General features: G+C 44.0%; 2 protein-coding genes across 4 annotated transcripts; one reads left to right on the forward strand and one right to left on the reverse strand.

The window, feature by feature from the left end:
- Positions 1-286: 286 nt before the first annotated feature.
- nvl (nuclear VCP like) lies at positions 287-9,345 on the forward strand. Of its 3 annotated transcripts, none has more exons than XM_077010627.1 (23): positions 287-637; positions 728-798; positions 878-930; positions 1,074-1,164; positions 1,360-1,420; positions 1,628-1,882; positions 2,085-2,223; positions 2,351-2,427; positions 2,536-2,670; positions 2,945-3,046; positions 3,168-3,285; positions 3,415-3,559; positions 3,850-4,189; positions 4,584-4,805; positions 5,189-5,293; positions 5,480-5,542; positions 6,029-6,148; positions 6,624-6,723; positions 6,813-6,919; positions 7,034-7,110; positions 7,310-7,398; positions 7,605-7,702; positions 8,496-9,345. In XM_077010627.1, exons 1-23 carry the CDS (start codon positions 581-583, stop codon positions 8,538-8,540), a joined length of 2,670 nt encoding a protein of 889 aa, XP_076866742.1. In that variant the 5' UTR covers positions 287-580; the 3' UTR covers positions 8,541-9,345. The 3 variants fall into 3 exon arrangements, with proteins under 3 accessions (XP_076866742.1, XP_076866743.1, XP_076866745.1); XM_077010628.1 differs by having other exon boundaries at positions 1,628-1,876; XM_077010630.1 differs by lacking the exons at positions 287-637; positions 728-798; positions 878-930; positions 1,074-1,164; positions 1,360-1,420 and having other exon boundaries at positions 1,715-1,850.
- Positions 8,868-16,387, reverse strand: degs1 (delta(4)-desaturase, sphingolipid 1). The gene is made up of 3 exons (XM_077010631.1): positions 16,167-16,387; positions 11,698-12,440; positions 8,868-10,991 (listed from the first exon to the last, which is right to left on the reverse strand). Exons 1-3 carry the CDS (start codon positions 16,246-16,248, stop codon positions 10,845-10,847), a joined length of 972 nt encoding a protein of 323 aa, XP_076866746.1. The 5' UTR covers positions 16,249-16,387; the 3' UTR covers positions 8,868-10,844.
- Between the last annotated feature and the right edge of the window lie 1,604 nt (positions 16,388-17,991).

The raw sequence follows: 17,991 nt of genomic DNA on the forward strand, positions 1-17,991 counted from the left end.
AAATAAAACATTATGTATTGTTTCCTCTGATGAAATAAGCGCTTGTTGACTGTAAGATAATAAAGACAATGAGATGGTAATAATAATAAGATGGTACCTCATCGCCGGTCTGGTTTTAAAAGTGTATATAAAATAACGAATTTGATCATCTACACTTGATTAAACAAAGACGCTAGTGGAGTTTAACATTCATTGATGTTCCACATGTTATCCACTAGGGGGCAGTCGCAAACGCGGGTACATTTTAGCGCTCCAGTACAGCAGGCGGCAGTCTGCATCACTACATTTAACTTCCCTCCGCGTTCCAACGTGAGAAGCATGGTACACTCACAGTGGTGTCTGTGCTACATTCTGGTCTTAAAACCTCTTTAAACTGCAAACCTTTTCGTTTAATTGTAAAGAACGGGTCCGGTTAGAGCTGAAGTCATGCTGCTTCTACTTTATTAGTTTGCTTGAGAACTAATTCACTCCTTAGCGTGACAACATTAGAAATATTATTCTACTTTAGATGATTTCTCTAGTTTCAACGGTGAAATAAATTAGACAGGATGCAATAACCGACAACCACCGAGGCTAAACGATGAAGAACCGAAGTGGAGGCAACCTAGATCAGCGCCTCAAACAGAGAGTTGAACAGGTAAGACGGACCTCCACATCCACGGGCTGTTACCGTGATGAACACACACGGTTGTGTGTGTAATTGTGTGTGTTAACTGTTATAACCCAGTACCTCAAGTCCAGGAACAGCCAGTATGTGGATATCGCCGGACTGGCCGCTGATCTCCAGCTTCAGTACAGGTGGGCTGTGATCTTCAACCTGGCCCATGTTGTTAGAGTTGTAGTGGTCGGTTCATGAGGTGGATGTTTACCTCCACAGGATGGATTACGGCCGCCGGAATCGAACCGCCTTCAGGATTCAAGTAGAAAAAGGTGAACCTAATCTCACCTCTTGGGGTTACGTTGAACAGCTAACAGGGGTTTGTGTGCGGTCCAGCCATCGATTAAATAGGCACAATGCAGATTTCACCTGTTTGTTTAAATTAAATGACATTACACCTGTCATTTCTGTACAGTGTATGGGGCATTATGCAGCGAGTCTGGCGTGTCTGCTTTGGAGGAGAAACACTTGGCCAAAAGAGCAAGACGCAGCCAGGAGGATGACGGGTAAGAGCAGATTATAATATGTACCGTAGAGCTGCTGTCTCCCAGGAGTTCCTTGTCCACAACTCGGATATTTGAATTTCCCACCTGCTTTGCCGTTTGCGCCTATAACAATTCACAATGCACCCTGGGTCTTGCTGTAGCGAGCGCTAGTTATTATGTTGAGATGTATGTTCTGATCTTTGTGGCGCTCCTTAGTGAGGGCAGCAGTATCCTTGAAGACACCACAGACAGCGAAGGTGATATCTCGGAGCCAGAGGTGAGTCTCTGAGCTTTTTCTTACTTGCTTTCTTACTCCGATCTCCCAATGTGTCTCCTTGTATTATCACACACAAATCTTTCTAAAGCGGACTTGTGAGTGTAGGGCATTCTTCTTCAAACTGGAGCGTAGGTATTCACGTGAAGTAAAGCAAGGGTAGTTCTCCCAGCTGACTGAGTTAACACCTGCATGTATGATTTTCAACAGAACTCCAACCACATGAACAACTCCTTGATGTCCCTGTACCGCAAGGGCAACCCAGAGGAAAGGACGCCGTCAGGGGAGAGCTCCACCCTTGGGCCCCATCAAGCCCCCCAGAAGGGCTCCGAAGTCTCCACCCATCATCGGGCCCCCACCCGGGTGTCCACAGGCGGATGGTTCATTGACAGGGCTGGAGGCAGAGATGAGGAAAACATCCTGATTGATTTATGTGAGGAGGAGCAACCTGCGATAAACGTGGGTGTAGGTCAAGCCTCATATAAGTCTGCACACCGCACTGTACCGAACTCACAGTTGGTTATGTATGCAAAACAGCTGTGTGCAGTTTTAGAATGCATATTTATATGGGTCATTACCATGAGGCGGAAATGAAATCACTGGGGCAAATTTGAGGAGAGCAGTATAATGGTGTTGGCTGAGAACGCTTACGTTTGTGCTATTGTAGAAGGATGAAGATCTCTCGATGCTTGAGCCAGAGATGAAACCAAAAAAGAGCGCGAAGAAAGGAAAAAGAAAACCGAAAAGAGAAGGAGATGGATCAAACGTTGACGCGGACATTGAGGCAAGCATAATGGCGAAAAAAGGTGCGCACGCCTGCTTTTATGAAATTCTGTGTGAATTATTTCTATATCGCTGTTTCACTGGTTAGCGCCTGGCAAATCACGAACGAACGCTTCATCTTTGACGCGCAGTTGCTTGTGTTTTTATAAGCACGGACCAACGGACCCGAACTCCAGCGTTCTACGGTGAAGTTCGATGATGTGGGTGGGAACGAGGAGACTCTGACGGTATGGCACGAGCAGCTAGGCGCCCTCGTACGATGCTAACGCACCACCGTGCAGGCTAGCCCGTGTTGTGGAGATAGACCCGGATGACGTGCTTCTGTTTCTTTTTAGGAGCTGTGTAAACTGCTAATCCATATGCGCCACCCTGAAGTGTACCAGCAGCTGGGCGTGGTGCCCCCGCGTGGCTTCCTGCTCCATGGGCCGCCCGGCTGTGGGAAGACCCTTCTTGCTCAGGCCGTTGCTGGGGTGAGGAAGCTTTGGGCGTGTCTGATTAGCGTTAAAGTAACGCTTCTGCAAAGTATGCTAATGCAAACATGCTAAATGATTCTATCTAGCTGCCCTGTGTTTTTGCTTAAGGTGTTTCTGGACAGAATACCCTGTTTTATTTTATATCCATGTAGATTCCACCACAGGATTTTATGTCTCATACTTTTTAAGTGTTCGGACCTGTTCACTGCTGCTATTAAGTGTTCGGACCTGTTCACTGCTGCTATTCTGGGATATTTCTGGGTGATTGCAGGAGATGGAGTTGCCCATGTTGAAGGTCTCCGCCCCTGAGCTGGTGTCTGGCGTCTCGGGGGAGTCGGAACAGAAGCTGCGTGAGCTGTTTGAGCAGGCCGTGGTAAGAGCATGGACGACACCCTGACTGAACACCCTCTCCACCCTGAATATTTGTCCCAGCTGGGTACACACCCGAACACCTTTGCACGTTTGATTGTCTGTGCTGCCTGTTCTTCTGCTAGAGCAGTGCTCCCTGCATCCTGTTCATCGACGAGATCGACGCCATCACTCCCAAGAGGGAGGTGGCCTCCAAGGACATGGAGAGAAGGATCGTCGCTCAGCTGCTCACCTGCATGGATGGTGAGTGGCACTCTAAATTGCCTCTTCGCTGAATCGTTGGCTCATAGGTTCCTTCCTCAACATCTCTCTCTCTCTCTCTCTCTCTCTCTCTCTCTCTCACTCTCACTCTCACTCTCACTCTCACTCTAGACCTGAATTCCTTGTCCGTGCCGGCGCAGGTCTTGGTCATCGGGGCCACCAACCGGCCGGACTCTCTTGATCCAGCTCTGCGAAGGGCAGGCCGCTTTGACCGAGAGATCTGCCTAGGAATCCCTGACGAAGACGCGCGTCTCAGGTGAGCGCCTCTCCACAACCAGAACTACCTTCAACATCTACAGAATCCACACAGATCAAAGCTGCCGTTGCTTCCAGACTCTGTCCTTGTCACAGTAATCTCAAAATAATATTCCAGTTAGCAAATCCACCTTTCAAGTTCCCCTCTAGTATTCTCTTAGTCACGATATCAGCTCAGTGATATGACACATCCTTTACCTAGTCAAGTGGGGGAGGTTTCTGTTGCAGGAAACCAGTCCCCTACCCTTACACGGAATCCTTCTCTAATCTCAGATTTTGCCCCCTCCCCAGGATTCTTAAAACTCTTTGCAGGAAGCTGAAGTTGCAGACGGACTTTGACTTCCGCAGTCTGGCGCGGCTCACGCCGGGCTACGTGGGGGCGGACCTGATGGCCCTGTGTCGCGAAGCGGCCATGAGCGCCGTCAACCGGGTCCTGCTGCAGCGGCAGGAAGCTGACCGGTCCGCCACGGCCCGCTCCCCGCCTCCTGCGCACGAGCCAGGAGCCGAGGAGGAAGAGACGAGCCGGGCGGTCCTCGCGAGCGTCGTCACCGCAAACTGCCAGGATGCGGTCGCCATCAACGACACAGAGGAAGGGCCGAGCGTGCCGGCTTCTGATGCCATAACAGCAGAGGTAAATACATCTGGGTCATTTGAAAGGCAACCAGATCCGGTGATGTCCTGTATAACAGGAAGGCATTCATTCTGATTAGGTCAGGATACGTTCATATACAAACCAGATATTTCTATTCTGATAAGAATGCAACCACAGCTATTTACATTTTGGAGTCAGATGCAAACCTGCTGAGCCTGACCTGAGCCCATGACCTCTTCCTGCTTTGAATGTTGTGCTACTTTTGTGGCTGCATGGAAAATTAATCAGGAAAATTAAGATGCTTCATTGTAGGCCTGGAAGAAATACCTTGAGTTACTAGTAAACATTTCAGTTGAATTGTTCATTTAAACATTATTTAGATGATAAAGCCAAACTTGCTATAAGTACTGATGCAATTTGATGGTTTCACCAGCAGGGGGAGCTGGCGCAGCTGCTGGCTTTGCTGAAGAACAGTGAGTCTCTGAGCGAGGAGCAGTTGGCAGGCCTCTGCGTGGTCATGGACGACTTCAGAGCATCGCTGGCCAGCGTCCAGCCATCGGCCAAGCGCGAGGGTTTCGCCACTGTGCCTGACGTCACCTGGGACGACGTGGGTGCCCTGCAAGACATTCGTGAGGAGCTCACCATGGCCATCCTGGTAGGAGTTCCAGTGTTGGCACTGTTACATCTTGGGCCTTGGACATGAGTCTATGGGAAGGGAGAAAATAAATAAATAAAATGTTGATAAACTCATGCAAAGGTCAAAGGAAATAGGCGAAAGTCAAAGGACGACCTCCGAAGCATTCTGCAGTCATTTGACGGAAATGTTCCTTGGTCTGCTTGGTTCATTCGGTGCACACGTATCTGCTGACTGGCTGCTTTAGAGAGTCACACTGTGGGGACCAGTGTGAATGTCAGCATTGTGCATGAATGAGGGTCTAATTAATTATGTCATTCTGTGTGTGTGTGTGTGTGTGTGTGTGTGTGTGTGTGTGTGTGTGTGTGTGTGTGTGTGTGTGTGTGTGTGTGTGTGTGTGTCAGGCCCCTGTCCGTAATCCAGAACAGTTCAGGACTCTGGGGCTGACTGCACCTGCTGGGGTGCTGCTCGCTGGACCCCCAGGCTGTGGCAAGACCCTGTTGGCGAAGGTACGCCTCCACTCATCACTGCCTTCCATACTCTCATGTCATCAGCATTTCAGTGTAAATTGATTTTCATTGCTTTGAAGGCGGTGTTTCTCAGCTATGCTAATGAGGATGTTTTTTTAATATACTGTGGTAGAGCTGTGTAAATGGTTTTTGTAAGTTGATTACTAAGATTCTGTACTATTGCAGGCAGTTGCCAATGAGTCCGGTCTAAACTTCATATCGGTCAAGGGCCCGGAGTTGCTAAACATGGTGAGTGTCCCAGGGGTCTGTGTCATGGGTCGCGCATTTCCGCTCAAACAGTAAAAAGAGGACCGTTCGTCAAACTCCACCGTTGTTTTTGGACTTCCCAGCCACACGTTGCTTTTGTGTCAGGTTCACACCAGGAAAATAAATGGCATTAAATTCTCTCCGGTGTATCAGGAAACGTTTGAATTATGAAGGCAGTATCTTTCCATGGCCAATAAATACATATATGCCCGCCAAGATGCTGTTTGTGGCAGCAGGCGTGTGGTAAGATGAGCCGAGTGCCTCTTCGTTTTAAGACTGCGGAGCTCAGCAGCGATTCGGTTACCACACTGTGAGGAATATTTCATGATGGTATCATGCCGTCTAATATTTCTATTCGCTTCAATCTTTTACCTATGCTCCTGGATCCCATTTCCTTGTTTAAGGCATTTTGATTGTTTAGTATGTGTTTTTAAAACTCGATGTTCAATATAAGCCGCTGTTTGGCAGTATGTGGGCGAGAGTGAGCGGGCCGTCCGGCAGGTCTTCCAGAGGGGACGCAACTCGGCACCATGTGTCATCTTCTTCGACGAGATCGACGCGCTTTGCCCAAGACGGTCAGGCCATGAGGTGACTATTCAAAATCGCTCGTCAGCTGGGTGTGGATATCCAGACACAAAAGGCAATGTTCAGCATATGAGTCAGAAAGTGGGTGTGGGATGAAAGATGCTACCGTCCTCAAACATAAGCCCTTGAGGTTGTGTGTGTGTGTGTATGGTATGGGATAAATTATGATGTATTATGGGATGAATTATGATGTCCAAGTTCAAATATAAATGTGTCTTGGGTATATCCACATTAGCATGTTTGTGTGGCCAATGCTTGCTGTTACAAATTTGATATTCAAGCTGCATGACAGGAATAAGTGTGAACCAGATGAAAAGAGCTACAGTAATGATCAGAAGGGCGGTGTGTTCAAATGCTCATTCCTGCATGGCCCATGCTAACAGTAATAAATAAGACTGTAATGATTTATCCAGCACAAGACTTTAGGGTCATCATTGTTTGAAATGAAATAACCCCCGTGTGCCATTGTCACGGTCAGTCCGGGGCCAGCGTCCGTGTGGTCAACCAGCTGCTTACGGAGATGGACGGTTTGGAGGCCCGACGGCAGGTCTTCATCATGGCCGCCACCAACCGGCCGGGTAATAACTAAACGCGCATTCGTGGGAATGCAGTTCTCTGCTTCTCTGGCGCAGGACTTAAAATAAAAAGCCCGTTCTGTCTCATGCAGACATCATCGACCCTGCCGTGCTCAGACCAGGCCGTCTGGACAAGACCCTGTATGTGGGCCTGCCTCCGCCTGCCGACCGGCACGCCATCCTGCTCACCATCACCAAGGTGAGTGGCGTTTCAGTTCACGTGACCCTTTGGAAGTTATTAAAGTGCAATGGTATGTGACCAGCGTTGGTGGCAAGGCGAGCAGTGGCCAACAGGTTGTGGAATTGCCAACAGGGAGGCACGAGGCCTCGTCTGGAGCCCGACGTCAGTTTGGAGGCAATTGCCTGTGACGAACGGTGTGACTGTTTTACGTGAGTATTTTGATACCTCTTACGATTGGCCTCCATGTACTTTATAAATGGATATTCTCTTTTCTTTATTTGAAGCACAATGTTTATTGCTAAAGATGACAGAATGAATGGTTTTGTGGTAATTTATTGATTTTGCACTTCTGTTTGAACAGTGCACTTCAGTATATTTACATTAGCACATTCGTGTCCTCTTGTGTAGTGGGGCAGACCTGTCTGCGCTGGTAAGAGAGGCTTCCGTTTATGCTTTAAGAGCTCACCTCAGTGCTCAGACCTGTCTCGCACGTACAGGTAACACTACAAGCTATATATATATATATATATATATATATATATATATATATATATATATATATATATATATAATTATAATTGATTTTTTAATTATGATTTTTAAATAATTTTATAATTTACACTTTCGTGGCATGCAGTGTCAGATGTCGAGATGCTGATGAGGGTACCTGTGGCTAACTTGTGACCCCCTCCTTTTTTCTAAGAGCACACATTCTCCTCTGGCTCTGCTGAACAGATAAGGGTTAGCAAGCAGAATTTTGAAGAGGCCTTTAAGAAGGTTCGCCCATCCGTGTCTAAGAAGGTGAGATATTCACATGAACCAGGCATTTACACAGCACAATGAAAAAAAGTTCAATTAGAAGATGCTTTGAAATGAAGTGGCCAATTTGAGGCATGGAGATCTACGTATTGAAGGACAGTTACATTTAATGATATCTACTGTTCTGCTTCAGAGAATCCACAAAACCTGTTTAGTGTCAGGTCTTTGCTGAGTGGTTTATAGCATACTGGCGGCAGGCCGCGTGTTTTTGTTCTGCGCTCCAATCCGTCGTGCGAGCTTCTCTTTGATTAGCTTCCACACCCACACCATCCTGAGACTTCATCCCAGGAGCTCAGGGTTCCACATGTCACAGCCCTGTCAGAGCTTTCCAGCCATATGCAAAGTGCACCCTTGGAGCTGTTTTGCAGACTAGATGCTTGTTAAACGCTAGGCAAACCAGTCAGTCCAGTCCAGGAGAGCTTGGGTTGCTAGGAGTTTTCGCTCAGTTGCCACACCAACTAGGATCCTAGAGGAAAGTAGTCTCTTGAGGTTAATTTTTGTCCAACTGCTTTTTGTGAACTTTCCTTTGTGAGGCGTAGTCTTCTTCGCTCGGGCTATTCTCTCAAACTGCGCTTTGTCCGTTTATTGTTCCGTCTGCGTTTCGTTTGAGCGCACAGGCGGTTTTTGTAGGCATCATGTGTCACTCGAACATCTGCTGGGGAAGCTAACACCACAGAGGGGCTGGCCATTATCTTTGCTTTTGTAGGCGCTTTCATTGCAGCGGAATATAAAAAATGTGAAGAACTCTGATTTGGTTGCTGCTTTTTCCACGCAGGACCAGCTGATGTACGAGAAACTGCGGGAATCGCTCACCAGATAGGCAGCATTGCTGGTGCTGACCCACTGCAGCAGGACCCGGGACACCAACTTTTCCCTCAATATTTGTACTGATATATTGCAAATATATTGACCTCATCCCATAATGGTCATACTGAAATATCAAAAATGGGGGTGAAATTTCATACCTTACCATACCTGTAGTTCTTAATCATTTTAATAAATACTTTTGAGTATTGCATTATTCTCCTGCTGAACAGATAAGAACCTGGAATCATTGCATCTAATGGGTCCATATATTCTACCCACGTTAATGCACTTCTCCAAACCAATATGTCCTTTAAATAATTTGATTGCATGAATGACAATATAGTTTGAAGTGGTTTAATAAAATATCAACGCAGAAAAGCATAGAGACAACAAGAATGAAACCTTTTTAAATATAGCCAAAACATTAATCCAACAGCCAATATCAGGATGCTTAAAGGACTGAAGGTCTAATACTGATAAAGAAAACCATTTCTCCCATCACACATTTCCACTCCAGTGAAGGCTATGCATTTACCCCCGTGGGCAGTTCGCCTCGCTGGCTATGCTTCTTTGAGGGTTACTGGAAGTAAATCACCTTTAAAAAGGTCAGGGTTAGTTTTGGTTATTTTGAAAATGTTAAGGACACAAGATTCAGCATTAGAGTTTCAATGCATCGTATTAAGAGACAAAATTTCAGACCTCAAGCCATTGTCAAGAACTTATTACACATAACAGGAGGGTAATTTGGCATTTTTAAGTTTTTCTTGTGGAAAAGTTTCCCATATTTCAGACTTGCATGAAAACTGCCTAATTCTGTTTTGGTCAACAAAAAAATATCCATTTGGTAACCACACTTTGTACAATTAGACAATTGTATTTGCTACTGAGAACAGTATAACAAGAATATGCTACTGCACATCTTATTAATGTAAAAGGTGCTTAAAACTGCATCCAGTCAGCAAATAATTTCACCAAGCTGGTTTAATATGCTGCCAAGAATTTGCCATACCCCACTGACTGAACAACAGTGGCCTCCTGGCATCACTAAAACAACATCCTAATGCAAACATCACACTGATTCATAATTAAGACTTCCACAGATTCAGTGTGCCATAAGAACGGTTTATCCAAATCAGTATAATTTATGGGTAGAATGAAATTTTAAATAACCTAAGCAGAGTATTAAACTGGGGGACAAGCTAGCATACGATATAAGAACTAACATCTGTCCAGTCCCACTTCTCATGACAAACCAAGTGGTCAGAACACCACTTATCTGTTCTAAAGTGAACACCATCGTAAATGGATGGTTTCTAGACATGGATAAGCACCTAGTCCAAACTGAGGCAGGCTGTAGTGCCTGTTGTGAAATCACATAGTAAATTCTATTTAGCATCCTTTAATCGCAGGCTTAATCCGAGTCTCACAAGCCTACTCACAGGCCAGTTTGCCCAGACATTTAGCCTATATATAGCCTCTCTATTTTTTAGAGATTTACCGTTTACCAAATTGCTGCGTGAGTGATCAACCTAAATGGTGTTCCAAAAAATGTGGTGCCTAAAATAAGAGTAACACACTGTATTCAACAAGAACACAGGAGCTGGAACTACTGTGTATTGCTATATACCTACCAGTTACACGGAGTGTGCAGTTCTACATCTAATGTACCTTGTGTTAAGGTCAGACCGAGAAAAACAAACAAACAAATCCACAGACATAGCGATGACTATATGAAGACAAATGAGAGAGATGGTTCAGAATGCATGAGTCAGTTTACGACAGACGTAGACGAGATGCATGAAACAGGCGCTGCCTCAGGGCTGGGTGCTTATACATGTGTCAACACTTCAGAATTACACTGGCCTTTTTCAGAGCTTTAAGAAAACTTTACACTCATTTAGCTTCAAAGTTCAGAATTGAGAATTAAAATGTCAGTTAAAATACTGAGATACTTTAGAAAACTGTCTAAAAATTCAAAAGGCAAATGGGAATTGTGGATTATATTACTGAAGCCAAGGTTTAGACTTGTAAATAAGTAAGGACTAGTCATTTTTTTCTTTCTGCAAAAAATAAATGAGAAATGGCTGTCAACTAAAATTACCATTCTGTCCATCATTCATGCGGGTGCGCGCACACACACACGCACACACACACACACACACAGACAATTCCACACTCATTCACACAACATAGTGCACATATACACAACTTTGCTCGGGCGGTTCACACTGTAGCAGGCGAGGGGTGAGGTTTGGCGACGGCAGTCTCCGGGGTTTTGGTCGGCGTAGCTCCGCTCGTGACGACGGCAGCTGGGGTTTTACTCCAGCTTCACATCGCCCTTCAGCTTTCTCTTCACGCGCGAGTACGGGCTGAGCTCATCGTCCATGATGAAGTCGTACAGGACCCTCACCCAGGACATGTAGCAGGGCAGGTCGTCATAATACTCTGCCGCTATCTTCTTCACCTGAAGCAGAAGAGTTCAGAATGGACATGGCTTTAAAACGTGTGGCAAGGGTCTCGTGGTGTCTTATTCATCGGTTGTCTTACCACCTTTGAAACACTCAGACATTCCTCTACTGTGTCACTGCCATAATAACCATTTCAATTTTACCATAAATTTAAATTATCCATTCAATTCACTCATATCTAATCCAAAAATACACCAAAGTCCAAGATGTTTATGGTAAGTCATTATATTACCTGATCATAGACGGGAAGGCACTTTGTGTCAAATGTCTCCAAGCTAAGTATACATCCACCCCAAAGTTACACATTATGATTATACAAACCCATTTAAGCTTTGTTTTCTGAAAGTAATATTCATATTAATTTTCATATGTGGATGTATTCTTTGAGTTTCAGTGTAATACTAATGGTTGCAAAGGTCAATCATACATTACAGTACGTTACATGTAAAGTAATTTAGGTTCAGAAGAGGCACTGAATTTTAAACAAGGACAAATAAATTACCTTTTAATATTTCTGCCAAAACATACAGTCCTCACAAATGATTTACAACATACTGTGATGAATGGCTTTGGTCAAAGTCTTCTTTGCATTCAATCCAAGATTTACTTACTGACTTAGCACTGAAAACATTTTCAAACATTAATGGTTAAACCCTGAAGGAAATGCCACCCGAACACACTCTCGGGCACACACACACTTACCAGAGGCAGTCTGCTTCCTGGGATGCTGGGGAAATCATGGTGCTCATTGTGGTAACCCACATTGAACGTGAGCAGGTTAAGAGACCCATAGTACGAGTACGTCTCGTGGCCCTTTAGGAACATGTAATGCTCGGCTATGAAGTGTCCCGAGATGGGGTGAAGGCCCATGCCCAGCATCGAACCCGCCAGCATGTAGACTACAGGCTTCCAGCCCCACAGCCAATAGAGGAGAGCGTTGAACGTGAACTGGATCGCCACGTTCGCCAGTTCTAGCTTGCTGATTGGTTTTGGGTTGATGCAGAGAGGTCGAATGGCGTAAAATAGCGGCTGCAGGATAATCCAGATGAACTTGCGGAAGCGTGTACAGAAGAACCAGCCCTCAAAGTTGGTAGGGATGTCCACGTCCACGCCGTCGCCGCCCAGGTAACGGTGGTGGTCGAGGTGGTAGCGCTTAAAAGAGGCGGAGTACGGCAAACCAATGGGAAGGTTGGCGAAGATGGCGAACCAGCGGTTTAATTTGGCACGGTTGTTTCCAAACGCGGTGTTGTGGGAAATCTCGTGAATGGCTAGTGTCATTGAGTGATTTAGGCAACTCCCAAAAACGTATGTCCAAAACAACACCCATTTCCATCCCATGTCCTTAACGAGGTAGAAGGCCAAGAACTGGATGACAACCATCATACACACAATCCACTTCAGTCTGGGATCGGGTCCCATCAACTCCTTTATCTCTGGATATTTTGCTAGCAAAAACAAAATAGAAGATTAGGTGAGTCACATATTTAACTTGAAATATATATGACAATGGACAAATTAAAGAAAGAAAAGAAAAAAAAAAACACGATTTTTTAAGGACCAAGATCACATTCTCAGCTTACTCTTTTCAAGGCCTTGGGCCTTATTAGTTTGCACTAGTAAATAACTAAACAGTTTCTTCTCTGTAGGTGTCCTATTATTACATACTTTACACTATTAGTCTTTTGTTTTTACAGACAACATAGTCAGGCTAAGCCTCAAGACTCTACTCAGCTATGATCTGGCCATTCCAGGGACTGTTGACCATACCAGCCTAGAAGATTTTAGTTGCCTTTGGCATTTTCCTCTAATCTGAGGTCAGTTTGGTTTTCTAATCGTTTTGAACTGTAATGCAGAGGCGGCCCTGTAAATGAGACTTACAAGATTCATAGGGATCATAATACAAAAATAAATATGTAATCCATGTAAAATATAGACTGTGGGTTTTCAATAAACACTAACATTTATACAACAAACTGTATACAATACCTCTAAAAGGGAAGTGTGGGTGGTTTTACCCATATGATAACACACCCCTTAGAAACTGCTTTCACTTTAAAAGTAAACAGTACCAACATGCTTCAGAATGTTAAACATTTGTAAGTGTTGATAAAGGATATACACTGCAGCCTACAAAACTGCCAAGGAGAAGTCAAATAAATGCTAGGTACCCTTTTTTAGGGCCCAAAATACAGAAACAAAAGTATAGGCGTGTATAAATTAATGTAGATGTATTTATTGTAATCCATCTAAAGAACTTTGAGATAAAGTTGGTGCCTAAGTTTTAATATTACTCTATAGATATGATTTTACAAAAAGATAAGATTGTACTATGCAGAACTATGAAAAGCACACACCATATAATCTAAGGGCATGTCACAGCAAAGATTAGTAATTTCCTGTAAATGAGTTGCTTGACATGGGCCAAGTTTGAAAACTCACATCCTGAGATCTATGCCTAATTCCTCCACACACCCAGGTGCACAAATAACCTTGATCCACAAGGTGCTTTGGCATTTTCTCCATTTTCATTTTGTTATGCTTTAGTCATTCATTTCTTCTTATCCACCATGATCTTCACGCCACTTTCCAGTGTTTGCAAACTTCTAGGAGGATATTCCTCATCACAGAAATATTTTAAATTGTTGCTGAACAATTCACAAGTGTTTTTGCGAGACGTTGTGAGAGAAACACTCATTTGAGAAGTGCTTCGTGAACATTTAGACTCCAGCTGATTTGGGTGGAGCTTACTGTGTTTTGTTTCCTGGATCCATTACATCAAATTCACCATATCATATTAAAATCTGGTGATTGTCAAACATTGAATCATTGCATAATTAGTCAAAATCTGATCATAGTGAGAAATAAAACCCTTATGCTTAAATTCTTACACATTATGCAAGCCTCGTCATTTAGTCTTATAACTACATAATATTTTTAGGACATTATGCATCAATACTGACACTTTGAAAACATGATGTATGTGCATTTTCCTGGTCCTTGCTGCTGTACACAGTTCAAATGACCCAAATGTTTATGGTTCCTTTAATTAGGGGATTAAACATAGTCCCACTCATACTTAGAAGAATTAAATCATCTTCAGTTTAAATTATTAAGCAGTAGTATTTAGCTTAAATGTATCACTATATTCCTCTCCTATGTAAATCCTCAAAGTAAATATAGTAATACAATCATGTCATAAAACAATTACAACTGTCTACAGTCCACCTTACTATCAGCTGGAAAAGCAGTGACTGGGCAAAGATGTGTCCAGACACGCCACCTAGACTTTATTTAGGAAGATAAAGGGCTTTTCATCAGTTCACAAAAACAATACAGAACTACCCAGCCCAAGTTAACTCCATAAAATAATGTGTCAGTCCTAAAGCTAGAGATATTGCTACACTAATCAAGGTTTTGGTCATGCTCAGTTTGACAAACGTCAATCATTTTGTTTCACGAAACAACTGCTGGCAAACAGTCAAGTCACTTGTTCCATTACCCCAACCTTTAGCATACTCGAGAACTATACATGACAACTATAACATCAGTGGGGAGGTTTGTGCAAGACCACAAAAACACCTCATAAGACTGACTGGGGCGGTGGTACATCAGTAACAGTATAAGATTCAGTTGTCTGGCTAACTGGGGTGGTGGTACACCAGTACCAGTATAGGATTCAGTTGTCTGGATAACTGGGGCGGTGGTACACTAGTACAAGTACAAGATTCAGTTGTCTGGTTAACTGGGGCAGTGGTACACCAGTACCAGTATAAGATTCAGTTGTCTGGTTAACTGGGACAGTGGTACACCAGTACCAGTACAAGATTCAGTTGTCTGGTTAACTGGGGCAGTGGTACACCAGTACCAGTATAAGATTCAGTTGTCTGGTTAACTGGGACAGTGGTACACCAGTACCAGTACAAGATTCAGTTGTCTGGTTAACAGGGGCGGTGGTACACCAGTACCAGTACAAGATTCAGTTGTCTGGTTAACTGGGGCAGTGGTACACCAGTACCAGTATAAGATTCAGTTGTCTGGTTAACTGGGGCAGTGGTACACCAGTACCAGTATAAGATTCAGTTGTCTGGTTAACTGGGATACTGGTACACAAGTACCAGTATAGGATTCAGTTGTCTGGATAACTGGGGCGGTGGTACACTAGTACCAGTACAAGATTCAGTTGTCTGGTTAACTGGGGCAGTGGTACACCAGTACCAGTACAAGATTCAGTTGTCTGGTTAACTGGAGCGGTGGTACACCAGTACCAGTATAAAATTTAGTTGTCTGGTTAACTGGGACAAGATTCAGTTGTCTGGTTAACAGGGGCGGTGGTACACCAGTACCAGTATAAGATTCAGTTGTCTGGTTAACTGGGGCGGTCGTACACCAGTACCAGTATAAGATTCAGTTGTCTGGTTAACTGGGGCGGTGGTACACCAGTACCAGTATAAGATTCAGTTGTCTGGATAACTGGGGCGGTGGTACACTAGTACCAGTATAAGATTCAGTTGTCTAGATAACTGGGGCGGTGGTACACCAGTACCAGTATAAGATTCAGTTGTCTGGCTGCCGTCACGTAGGCAGCTAAGCTAGCTAACCAGCAAAACAAATGGCAAAAGTAGTAATAGCTAGCTGACATCAAACCAGTTTAGAGAGAGAATACGTGACATCGCGGTGTGTGAGGAGTAAAACTTACAGGGAGTGGCGCGTCACGCCACCGAGCTGCAGCTTCGCCGTGTCGACATAACTGTAACCTAACGTTATGTCTTCTGACTTATTCGCTTCAACCCACACTAGCCAACAGACTCGTTACCACGGACACTCTTCATCGTTTATGTGCAAACCATGTTGGTCAAGTGGCTGTTGTTTAATAAAATTGTATAAGCGGAACAACTGTACAGTTTATTTTTATAATTCATGGCCGTGTTGGCACTAGCGGACATGCTAACGCTTAGCTAGCTAACGTTTTCCTACAAGAGAAAAAGAAACCGGCGCGTAAGCAGCAGTTGAGATAGTGAAATAACTAGTTATATAACTTATATAACTAGTTATTTCACCGTAAGGGTTTAACTTTGATCGCGGATTTCTACCGTTTTGACACAGGGGATGTCTGTAGTTAATTTTGCTTTTAAAGAAAAACTATTTTATAACTCAAAACAATAAAAACTCACCCAAAATGTGTTTCCTGCGGTCCGCATGCGGCTGGTCCGTATAAACCCACTCGTAGTCCTCCCGAGCGACCCTGTTCCCCATCGTACACCTATTTTATTTTACCTACAACTTGAACCGTTTCTCCTGAAGAAGAGGCGGTGTGTGGGGTCCAGTGCGGGCGACTGGCTCCTTCAGCTGGTGTAGCGAGGCTGCCTCAGGCCGACGGGCGCCCTCCTCATGTGGGAGGCGCCACGGGATGTTTCTGCTCACACACGTTAAACTCTCACAGGTCTGACGAGGCACGGATTATGTGGGGCTGTAATTATATATAATATATATAAGGACACTACATGTGTTTCTATGAATATGCCGTACGAGGAGCGCCTGGTGGGTAAATAGCACCAAATGCATGAGCAACGGGTGTATGTTTCTGCACTCGTTTGAACAGAAACAATAAAAAATTTATGAAAAGGAAATACTTTGATAAAGTTGGTTTGGGGCGAACTGGAGACGTGGGCAGCCAAGGCTATTCTTCAAAAAGAGCTGGAGGGAAATGGTACTGTAAAATATTGGAGCAAAAATGAAGCAGGACCCGTCGTAACTATTTGGACACCTAGGGTGCGTGACCCAGTCTACCCACATGGGGAATGAACCGAGTTACGATGAACTCAAAACCACATCCTATCTCACGCATGGACGAAAAGCATCATTTTGTCTGTGCACTGAATATACAATTTATCTGTTTTAGTTTATGAAGACGTAAGGTCTCCTAAACAATAATGATCGTTACATGCGTCGTATACGTATAACTAAACGGCTTGAGCGTCTTATATAATTCAAGTTTAAGACGCTCAAGCCGCAAGTAACATGTCCATATATATTAGTATACAATTAAATATAATAGTGTTTCATTCTCTTCGTACTCCGTGGACTATTCTGCAGTAGGTTCACCCATGCTAGTAAGCAGTGACACGAGTGGTGTATTGCGCTCTGAATAAGACAGGCGCACACATGGGGGAGCGTAGGAAGGTTTTACAAGTCTTCTTGTCTGGTTACGCACATGTAACCTGATAATATACTGATAACCTAATAAGAAGATTATCTTATTTTTTAAAAATTGCGACTGCAAATGGAACGTCCTACACGAAGGAGGGTGACGACTGGTGTGATTGACATGAGCCTTGGAGCGGTTCACCTTATTTTCTTGTCCCACTTTCCATAATTAGCAATTACTATGAACCTTCAATGGATATTTATGTGGTAAAACAAATAAAAATTCTATTTCAATATGAATAGCATAAAGCATGTTTTTCACCAGGAATTTCTGCAACGTGCTTCATTTCTGTGTGAAACCCAACTCCTCTGTTATATATGTTAAGAGCAATGACAAAGGGCAGGACGAGTATTGCACTGTTCACTTTGTTGTCCCAGTGGTGTAGCTTATGCAATCAAACCTGTACAACCACCTGAAAAGCGTTCCAGCTATATGAAGCAAACATATATTTAACACAGGTTGCATCAGGTGCCATTTGAACAAGCAATTCGAGATGCTATCTTAGAAGTCACCTTAAAAGGATACATCTTCCAAAAGAGCTGAAAGGTTAGTGGTTACTGGCTAGTATGAATGGTACTACCACTGTTTTGTTTCACTGTAAGCATCAACTGCTTTGGGTGAACCTTTGGTGGACAGGAGCTCCCAGTAGGATGGGAGATCCCTGGTATGACACATCTACTAAACCTTTGACACCAATGAGCACTTAAGCAAAAAATCCTCTTTACTTGGGTAAATACACAAACCACATGTGTATGCCTTAATGTTGTTTAATATGATTCATTTGTACATTT

The sequence above is a fragment of the Brachyhypopomus gauderio genome, chromosome 1 (assembly GCF_052324685.1).
Source record: "Brachyhypopomus gauderio isolate BG-103 chromosome 1, BGAUD_0.2, whole genome shotgun sequence".
Classification (NCBI taxonomy): domain Eukaryota; kingdom Metazoa; phylum Chordata; class Actinopteri; order Gymnotiformes; family Hypopomidae; genus Brachyhypopomus; species Brachyhypopomus gauderio.

Coding starts and splice junctions, on each gene's coding strand:
- nvl (XM_077010627.1), top strand. CDS start 581: ATGAAGAACCGAAGTGGAGGCAACCTAGATCAGCGCCTCAAACAGAGA. Junction 3,286..3,414: donor GCTGCTCACCTGCATGGATG/GTGAGTGGCACT, acceptor CTCTCACTCTAG/ACCTGAATTCCTTGTCCGTG. Junction 6,724..6,812: donor GGCCGCCACCAACCGGCCGG/GTAATAACTAAA, acceptor TGTCTCATGCAG/ACATCATCGACCCTGCCGTG.
- degs1 (XM_077010631.1), bottom strand. CDS start 16,248: ATGGGGAACAGGGTCGCTCGGGAGGACTACGAGTGGGTTTATACGGAC. Junction 12,441..16,166: donor CCGCAGGAAACACATTTTGG/GTGAGTTTTTAT, acceptor TGTTTTTGCTAG/CAAAATATCCAGAGATAAAG. Junction 10,992..11,697: donor CAGGAAGCAGACTGCCTCTG/GTAAGTGTGTGT, acceptor CTTCTGCTTCAG/GTGAAGAAGATAGCGGCAGA.